This window comes from Micromonas pusilla (assembly GCF_000151265.4).
Source record: "Micromonas pusilla CCMP1545 genomic scaffold MICPUCscaffold_18, whole genome shotgun sequence".
Classification (NCBI taxonomy): domain Eukaryota; kingdom Viridiplantae; phylum Chlorophyta; class Mamiellophyceae; order Mamiellales; family Mamiellaceae; genus Micromonas; species Micromonas pusilla.
The window spans coordinates 508,171-517,195 of NW_003315899.1; the positions used below are offsets into that span (position 1 = coordinate 508,171).

The 9,025-nt window shown below is 65.7% G+C and overlaps 4 protein-coding genes across 4 annotated transcripts; 2 read left to right on the forward strand and 2 right to left on the reverse strand.

Annotated features, from left to right (window-relative positions):
* Positions 1-75: 75 nt before the first annotated feature.
* Positions 76-423, forward strand: MICPUCDRAFT_54817 (uncharacterized protein; the record flags this gene model as incomplete). The annotated part of the gene is made up of 1 exon (XM_003064713.1): positions 76-423. One exon carries the CDS (start codon positions 76-78, stop codon positions 421-423), a length of 348 nt encoding a protein of 115 aa, XP_003064759.1.
* Positions 424-996: 573 nt separating this feature from the next.
* Positions 997-2,677, reverse strand: MICPUCDRAFT_30508 (uncharacterized protein). Its single transcript, XM_003064822.1, has 2 exons — positions 2,206-2,677; positions 997-2,021 (listed from the first exon to the last, which is right to left on the reverse strand). The coding sequence occupies exons 1-2, from the start codon at positions 2,611-2,613 to the stop codon at positions 1,233-1,235; spliced, it is 1,197 nt and encodes a 398-aa protein (XP_003064868.1). The 5' UTR covers positions 2,614-2,677; the 3' UTR covers positions 997-1,232.
* Positions 2,678-3,399: 722 nt separating this feature from the next.
* On the forward strand, positions 3,400-5,637 carry MICPUCDRAFT_43728 (uncharacterized protein; the record flags this gene model as incomplete). Its single annotated transcript, XM_003064714.1, has 4 exons — positions 3,400-3,630; positions 3,827-4,466; positions 4,700-5,106; positions 5,281-5,637. 4 exons carry the CDS (start codon positions 3,400-3,402, stop codon positions 5,635-5,637), a joined length of 1,635 nt encoding a protein of 544 aa, XP_003064760.1.
* Positions 5,638-6,438: 801 nt separating this feature from the next.
* On the reverse strand, positions 6,439-7,389 carry MICPUCDRAFT_23791 (uncharacterized protein; the record flags this gene model as incomplete). Its single annotated transcript, XM_003064823.1, has 2 exons — positions 6,439-6,760; positions 6,872-7,389. Coding segments are annotated over 2 exons (840 nt in total), but the record flags the coding sequence as incomplete, so codon positions are not given.
* Positions 7,390-9,025: the final 1,636 nt, after the last annotated feature.

The window sequence follows — 9,025 nt, forward strand, 5'->3', positions numbered from 1 at the left end:
CCCCCCCCAGAGAACCCCCCCCCCCCCCCCCGCGTCCGTCCTCGCGATCGCCGCCCGCGCCGTCGCCTTCCGCGCATGCCCCCTCCCCCTAATCCCGCGCCGTCGCGCCGCCGCTCCCTCCCGCCGCCGCCGCGGCCCCTCGCCGCCGCCGCCGCCGCCGCCGCGGACGCGCGCGCGCTCGCGTCGCTCGAGAGGGAAACGACTCGCAGCGCCGCCGCCGCGGCGAAGGCGGCCGCGGACGCCGTCGCCGTCGCGGACGCGACGCTGACGGAGCTCTCGTCGCAGACGGTGCAGCTGGAGCGCGTCGGGGACGACCTCGCGACGTGCGACGACGCGGTGCGAGGCTCGGAGAGGACGCTGCGGAAGGTTAGTCGGGGTGGAGTTCCTCACACTGGTTCCCATACGACCCCGTCGGCGTGGTGAACGCCGATCCTTAAGGACTTTTCCTGGCGCATCTCTCCGCCCATCCCTCGCGTTCAATCCCCGCCATCGACGCCTTTCAACTTCAACTGACGCCTTTCAACTCCACCCCGCTGCGGAAGATACACGCGTGCCTGTGCTTTCGAAACCCGTTCTCGTACGCCGCCGGAAGAAGCGCTTCTTCCGCGTCGTCCTCGAAGAACGGCGGGGGCGGCGGCGCGCGCGTCGCGACGACGACGACGACGACGACGACGACGCCGCAGACGCGCGAGCGCGAGCGGCGCGTCTACGGCGAAGACGCGTCGCTCTCGGCGCTCCGAGACGACGACGACGGCGAGGGGAAGAAAAGTTGCCAAAAAAACGACGACGACGTCGCTTTCGTCTCCCGCGCGCTCGATCGCCTTCACGCGTCCTCGACCGCGATGAACGACGAGCTGCGAACGCAGAGCGAGCGAATGGACGAAATCGAGAGCAGGACGGAGACGTTACAGCGGCGGATGCGACGCGCGGCGACGACGGGGAAGATGCGACGCGGCGGCGGCGGCGGCGGCGGCGCTCGGCGCGAGTGATGAGCGGTTTTCTTCTCTTCTTCTCTCGTTATTAAACAACGTCATTCATCGTTTGTACAGTAATACTGACCGTTCAACGCGTAATGTGAGTAAGTAAGCAACCTTAAGAAGTATCATATTTTCTGTGATGAGGGGACGAACGGCGAACGAACCGAATCGCGTCGCCGCCGCCCCCCGCGGACCGACGAGGCAGTCGCGGACGAACCGAACCGCGCGTCATCGCATGATCGCGTCGCTCATTATTTATTGGTGCTCGCGAAGCACGTTGACGACGGACTTGAACGCGAACCACTCCGGGATATCCTCCCCGCCCCGCAACATCTTCCGGAACTTCGTCCCGCTGAGCTTCTTCACGCTCAGGCCCTTCTTCTCCGCGACGTCCGCGGTCACGTATCCCTCCTCGTCCGTGTACACGACGTTGAGGCTCGGCACGGTTTTCATCCCGAGCTCCGCCGCGTTCGCTTTCGCGAGGTCCTGCGCGTCGTACGCGCCGTAGAAATCCTCGCCGTCGATGCTCGACTTGCTTCCAGCCATGTCACGGCCGATGATGAAGTGCGTGCATCCGTAGTTCTTCCGAATGATCATGTGCTGAATCGCCTCGCGCGGTCCCGCCATGTGCATCGAATACGGCAGATACGCCCAGCGAATCGCCGGGTTGTTCACCTCCTTCGCGAGCACCTCGTACGTGTGATACCTCACGAGGCCGCTGATGTCGTCGTCCTGCGTCGGACCCATCGTCGGGTGCACGAGGCACACCGCGCCCTCGCCGACGTTGTCCGCGTGTAAAGCGCGCGTGAAGAGTTCGTAGTGCGCGCGGTGAATAGGGTTGCGGCACTGAAACGCGACGACGTCTTTCCCCTCTGGGAGCATCGCGCGCACTTCCGCCGGGGAGGGGCACGGGAACGGACGCTCCGGGACGCTCACGGCCTCTACCGCGCCGCCGATGTAGTACTTACGGCGCTCCATGGAGATCATGGACACGCCCGGGTGTTCGATGGAGGACGTGCCGTAGCACATCTTCGCCTCGAGCGGCTTAGGGGCGTTCCATACGAGCGAACGTCGGGGTGGAGTTCAAAGGCGTCAGTTGGAGTTGAAAGGCGCCGAGGTCGGGGATTGAAAGCGAGGGATGAGCGGAGAGACACGCCGGGCAAAGTCCTTAAGGATCGGCGTTCACCACGCCGACGCGGTCGTATGGGGACCAGTGTATAGAACGCGCCTTGTTCGGCTTCCACTTGCTCTCCACGGTGACGACCGCGACGTCCTTGCCTTGGTACTTGAGAACGACCTTGTCCCCAACCTTGGTGTCCTCGCAGTCCGTGTCCAGGACGATGGGCATCCCGAACAGGAGGTTCGAGCCCGGCAGACGCATGTTCTCGACGCAGTGCGCGTAGACGTCTTCGTTCATGAATCCGCGCAGAGGCGAGAACCCGCCCGTCGCCAGGAGCTCGACGTCGCACGCGTTGCGGTGCGAAAGCTCCAGCGAGCGCGTCGCGGACGCGACGATTGCGGCGGCTTTCGCGGCGTCGGAGACCATGAGGTTTACGAGGGATCCGCCGTGCGGGGCGATGAGGGATCCGGCGCCTGAGGCGGCGCGCGACGACGCGAAGAACCCTCGATGATTCATGTGCGATCGGACGAGGGCCGCCGCGGCGACGCGGGAGGCGAGGAGCGCGGTCTCCGCGGGCGCGGCCGCGGCGGCGGCGGGCCTCGACGCGAGCGCCGCGACCGTGCGAAGGGATCGTCGGAACGCCATCGTGTGGTGCGACGTGTGCGCTGGTGTCGCGCGGTGGCGAGTAGTGACGGCGCGGCGATTACGATCCGATAAAGCGCGAACCAACGAGGACGTCGCGTCGGAACGCCGCGCCGTTCCGCGCCCGCGAAACGACGGCGGGCCGGCGGCGGCCGAAGAAAAAAACCTGAAAAACGCACGCGCGCCAGACAGGAAACGCGTACGTACTCGTACTACATACGGAAGCTTTCGGAAGCTCCCGAAGCTTCGCTTTTCGCTCTCGTCGCGTCGTCGACGCGCCGCACTGATCGATATCCCCGCGCGCCTCGCACGCACACATCGAATCGCAATGTTACGACGCGCGCTGAAGCCGCTCGCGCAGTTCGGCGCCGCCGCGGCGTATCGCCAGGTGCGCGCGCATCGCGCTCGCGGCGCGGCCGATCGCGCGCGCGATCGGTCGTCGCTCGATCGCTCGATCGATCCGTCTCGAAGAATTAATCAATCCACCAACCGACGCGTCATCATCCCTCCCTCCCTCCATCCCGCCGCCGTCGTCGGCCGTCGTCTCACCCCCTTCCCCGATCCCTCTCTCTCTCTCTCTCTCCTCCGCAGGCGGCGCCGTCCGCGCGCGGCGGCGGACTCGCCGCCCAGCAGTTCGGCGCGGTGATCGAAAGACGCGGCATGGCGAAAGATGTCAAGTTCGGCGTCGACGCGCGCGCGCTCATGCTCCAGGGCTGCGATAACCTCGCGGACGCGGTGCAGGTGACGATGGGCCCGAAGGGACGCAACGTCGTCATCGAGCAAACCTACGGCGCGCCGAAGATCACGAAGGACGGCGTGACGGTCGCGCGGAACATCGAGTTCACCGACCGATTCATGAACCTGGGCGCCAGCCTCGTGAAGCAAGTCGCGGTGCGTGCATACACTGGTTCCCATACGACCGCGTCGGCGTGGTGAACGCCGATCCTTAAGGACTTTGCCCGGCGGTTCTCTCCGCCCATCACTTCTCGCTTTCAATGCTCGACGCGCCGTGAGGACGCCTCACGACGACTCCGCCCCTGACGCCTCACGTCGACTCCGCCCCGACGAATGAAATCGAAACAAACAGAGCGCCACGAACGACGTCGCCGGCGACGGCACGACGACGGCGACGGTGCTCACGCGCGCCATCTTCAGCGAAGGCTGCAAGTCCGTCGCCGCGGGCATGAACCCGATGGACTTGCGCCGCGGGATCACCGCGGCGGTGGACCAGGTCGTCAAGGAGCTCAAGAAAGCCGCCAAGCTCATCTCCACGACGGAGGAGATCGCGCAGGTTGGCACGATATCCGCCAACGGCGAGCGAGAGATCGGCGACCTGATCGCGCGCGCGATGGAAAAAGTCGGCAAGGAGGGCGTCATCACCGTCTCCGACGGGAAGACCCTGGAGAACGAGCTCGAGGTCGTGGAGGGGATGAAGTTCGAGCGCGGGTACATCTCGCCGTACTTCACGACCAACGCGAAGACGCAAAAGTGCGAGATGGAGAACCCGTACGTGTTAATCTTCGAGAAGAAAATTTCCGGGCTCGCGTCGTTTCTTCCCGTCCTCGAGGCGGTCCTCAAGACGCAGCGCCCGCTTCTGATCATCGCCGAGGACGTGGAGTCCGAGGCGCTCGCGACGCTGATCGTGAACAAGCTCCGCGGCGGGGTGAAAATATGCGCGGTGAAAGCCCCGGGTTTCGGCGACAACCGCAAGGCGAACCTTCAGGCGCGTTCTTCTCACACTGGCCCCCATACGACCCCGTTCGCGTGGTGAACGCCGATCCTTAAGGACTTTCTCATCCGGCGCATCTCTCCGCCCAGGGTCCCTCGCTTTCAATCCCGACACACCTCGACGCCTTTCAACTCCGCTTCTGACGCCTTTCAACTCCACCCCGACATCGCTTCGTATGGAATGGCCTTCAGGACATCGCCGTGCTCACGGGCGGTACGGTCGTGTCGGAAGACCTCGGGCACAAGCTCGACCAGGTCGGGCTCGACATGCTCGGCACCGCGAAGAAAGTCACGGTGTCCAAGGACGACACGATCATCCTCGACGGCGCGGGGGAGAAGGACGCGATCGAGGACCGGTGCGAGCAGCTCCGCGATCGCATCGCCGAGAGCACGTCGGATTACGACCGCGAGAAGATGCAGGAGCGGCTCGCGAAACTCTCAGGCGGCGTCGCCGTGCTCAAGATCGGCGGCGCGAGCGAGGTCGAAGTCGGCGAGAAGAAAGACCGCGTCGTGGACGCGCTGAACGCGACCAAGGCGGCCGTGGACGAGGGCATCGTCGCCGGCGGAGGCACCGCGTTGCTCGCGGCGAGCAAATCGCTCGCCGCGCTGGAGGCGTCGATGCCGAATTTCGACCAAAAGGTGCGTTCTATGTCACACTGGTCCCCATACGACCGCGTTCGCGTGGTGAACGCCGATCCTTAAGGACTTTTCCCGTCGCATCTCTCCGCCCACCCCTCGCTTTCAATCCCCGCCCTCGACGCCTTTCAACTCCACCTGACGCCTTTCAACTCCACCCCGAATTTCGACCAAAAGGTTGGCGTGCAGATCATCCGCGCGGCGCTCAAGGTGCCCGTGCGCACCATCTCCGCGAACGCGGGCGTGGAGGGCAGCGTCGTCGTCGAGAAGGTGCTGTCTCAGAACGATCACAACTGGGGGTACGACGCCGCGCGCGGGGAGTACGGCTGCATGATCACCGCCGGGGTCATCGACCCGCTGAAAGTGGTGCGAACCGCGCTCACGGACGCGGCGTCGGTGTCGTCGCTGATGATGACGAGCGAGTGCATGATCGTGGAGGGGAAGAAGGATCCCGCGGAGGCGATGGGCGCTGGGGCGATGGGCGGCATGGGTGGCATGGGCGGCATGGGCGGCATGGGCGGCATGGGGATGTGATGAGATGAGACGAGAGGGAAGGAGGCGGACGACTCTCGAGACGTCCGTCGACTGCAATACATTTTTTTCGCGCGAGGGAGGGAGAGAGGGAGGGAGGGAGGGAGAGTTTCTACGGCGCGGCGGCGACGACGGACGATTGTTTGTTTGATCACCGCGCTCTCTCTCGTGAATAATAAAGCGAGCAGCCTTCGTGCTGCGTGCGTGCATCATAAAAAATGAATGAATGAATGAATACCCTCGACGATCCATCGCCCGCCGCCCCCATCACGGTCGCTTCGGCGACGGCGGCGGCGGCGTCGCCGACGGCGCCAAATCGACGCTCCGCCGCCGCGCGTCCATCGATCGCCGTCGACTCCCGGGCGACCCCGGCGACCCCGGCGCGCCCGCGCCGAGCTCCTCCACGAGCAGCGCGCGGATCGCCTCGAGACCGCTGCTCTTGCTCGGGGTGGGACGGTTTGGGGTGTTTTCGCGCTCGTCGAGGCGAATCACGACCTCGCCCTCGTCCCTCGAGAGCTCGAGAGAGAGCTCGTTCTCGAGCTCCTCTCGCAGCGACACGCGGCGGCGGCCACGGAGGGGCGGCGTCGTCGCGCCGCCGCCGCCGCCGCCGCCGTCCTCCGATCCCCCTTCCTCAGTAACCCCCGCGGCGGCCAGATGCATCGCGGCCAAGTTCAGCACGGAGTCCGTCCTCTGCGGGACGAGCTCGACGACGGGCGCGTCGTCGCCGTCGCTCTCCTCGCCGTCGGAACCCGCGCGGCTGTGCATCGACGACGACGCGATCAACGCGCCGCCGTCGTCGTCGTGATCGTCGTCGTCGCGCTCGTCGTCCGTGAGCTCGTCGTCCGCGTACGGTAGCGGCACCTCCAGCGTCGCGCGGTACTGACCGCAGTTCGTCGTGTGCTCGTTCTCCACGCGGAAGTAGTTCCACATCCCGCGTCTGGAGACTTCGAGGACGGCGAAGAGGGTGATCCACGCTTCCGCGCCGAGCGCGGACGCCGCGGACCCTCTCGAATCGAGCGGCACCGAGGCGAGGATCCAGACGTTTCGCAACGCCGCGTTCACCGCGATCGCGAGCCAGTACTTCCAACGCTTCGAGAGCATCAGGCGGCGGCTCAGCGCGGTCGCTCTGTAAGGGCCGCAGCGAGGTCCTCCGAGTCCTTTTTCTCCTCCGAGTCCTCCTCCTTCCTTATCGTCGTCGTCGTCGCCGTCGCCGCCGCCGTCGCGGACGACGATGAACACGGACCAATCCTGAAGAAAGTCCCAGGACATCGCGTACGCGATGGCTATCAGCGTGAACACGTTGAACGCGTGCCGCCACCCTTTCGCGTCGTCCACGGTCCAGTCCCCGCCGACGACGCCGGCGTCGTCCTCGACGACCCGGGACAGCAGCCCCAACGACACCGCCGTCGCGCCCGCGAAATACTTACCCGCGTTCAACACTTGCACGAAGTGCCCTTCGTCTCTGTACCTCCTGAGGCACTGCGCGAAGCGCAAGTACGACGGCACGATCGCGACGACGCCCGCTCGCGCGAACGCCCACTTCGCGCCGTCGCCCCCAAAGCACAGGAGAAACACGCCGAAGAAATCACGCAGCGCCGTCGTCTGTGAGACGACCTGGTCCATGAGAAAGAAGTCGATCATTCGCACGCGGTACATCGGCGCGGTGACGCCGCGGTACAACGCGCTGAGGAAGAACCGCCGCGTGCTCGTCGGCGGGTGCGTCACGAGCGCGTGCACGGGAGGGAGCCTCTTCATGAGCTCCGCGACGCGCCCAAACTCCGGCCACGGGTACAAAAATATCAGCGCCCCGAACAACATGCTTCCGAACGACGCCTGAAAAATTGACGTCAGCTCGTGCGCTCTCAAGACGTCGACGTCCACGGCGTCGTCCAATGAAGCGCCGCCGTCGCCCGCCTCGTTCACCGCGCTGACCGCGCGGCTCACGATGATCATGCTCGCGATCGTCCACGCGCACGCGCCGAGCGACCCCGCGAACACCGCGCCCGTCGCGCTGAGCTCCGTGCCGCGTTTCGCCTGCATGATGAACGGCGCGTTGACCCCCGTCGCTTTCCACGCCTGTCATCGCGGACGGACGGACGACGACGTGGAGGTTGGGGTGTGGTCGGTGAGCGACCAGTGATGACGTGGGTGGAAGAAGATCGTGTGTGGGGAGAGAGAGACACAAACGAACGAAACAAGCCCTTAAGGATCGGCGTTCACCACGCGAACGCGGTCGTATGGGGACTAGTGTGAAACATATTCTTCTCACCTGCACCGCGGCCCCGTACAACAACACGTGCGCGGCGATCAGAAGCGGCGCGCGAATCGCGGGCGCGACGGACGCGACGGCGTCGCAGTTCAACGACGACGGGTCGTCCCAGCAGTGCGAGGAGACGTTCAGGAAGAACGTCACGAGCAGCGCGGCGGCGGCGCCGAGGGCCAAGCCAGCCTTGAACCTCGGCCCCGCGTCTTTCCGCGGGCCGACGCCGTTCGCCGTCGGCGACCGCGTGTCCTGCCGCAACTCCGCGAGGAGCTCGTTCCGTCGCCGTCGAATCTCAGGGTCGTTCCATACGAGCGAATGTCGGGGTGGAGTTCATAGGCGTCAGTTGAAGTTGAAAGGCGTCGAGGTGGGTCGGGATTGTGAGCGAGGGACCCTGGGCGGAGAGAAACGACGGGCAAAGTCCTTAAGGAACGGCGTTCACTACGCCGACGCGGTCGTATGGGAACCCGTGTGAGGAGAACGCACCTCGTAAAACCCAGGCGCGCCGGAGCCGCCTCTGACGCCCTTCCACCGCGCGGTCGCGCGCTGCCACCGCTTCGGCTCGAGCTGGCACAAAACCTCCTCGACGCGAAGGTACGCCTCCTCCGCGGCGCCGCGGAGCTCCTCGAGCTCCTCGTCGTTGAAGACGCACAGGCGGTGGATGCTCTTCATGTACGTCTCTTGCGTCTGCCACCCGGTGCGCTTGTCGTGCTTCTTGACGATCTTTCGGAACGCCTCCATGTTGAGCGAGACGTACGATCCGAGCATGTTCACGCCGCGGTACGACTCGACGATGGCTTTGCGCAGGATGCGCGCCTGGTTTCTCGCCTTGACGATGGACGCCTTGAGCTCGTCCGCGGGGCTGACGACGCGGTGCGACCCGGAGACTCGGAGCTTGTCCGGGAACCGCTTCAACAGCGAGGGATCCCTCGCGCGGCGCGTCAGCGACATCTCGGAGGAGGAGGCCCGGGGGAGGTGGCCGGAGGGGGGGGGGAGGCTGTCGTCGCGCGCGGGCGCGTTCGCCGCCGCCGCCGCCTCTACCTCCTCCTCCTCCTCCTCCTCCTCGTCCTCCGTCTTCTTCTTCTTTTTTCTCGCAGCCGCCGCCGCGCCGCCGACGCCCTCTTCGCGAGG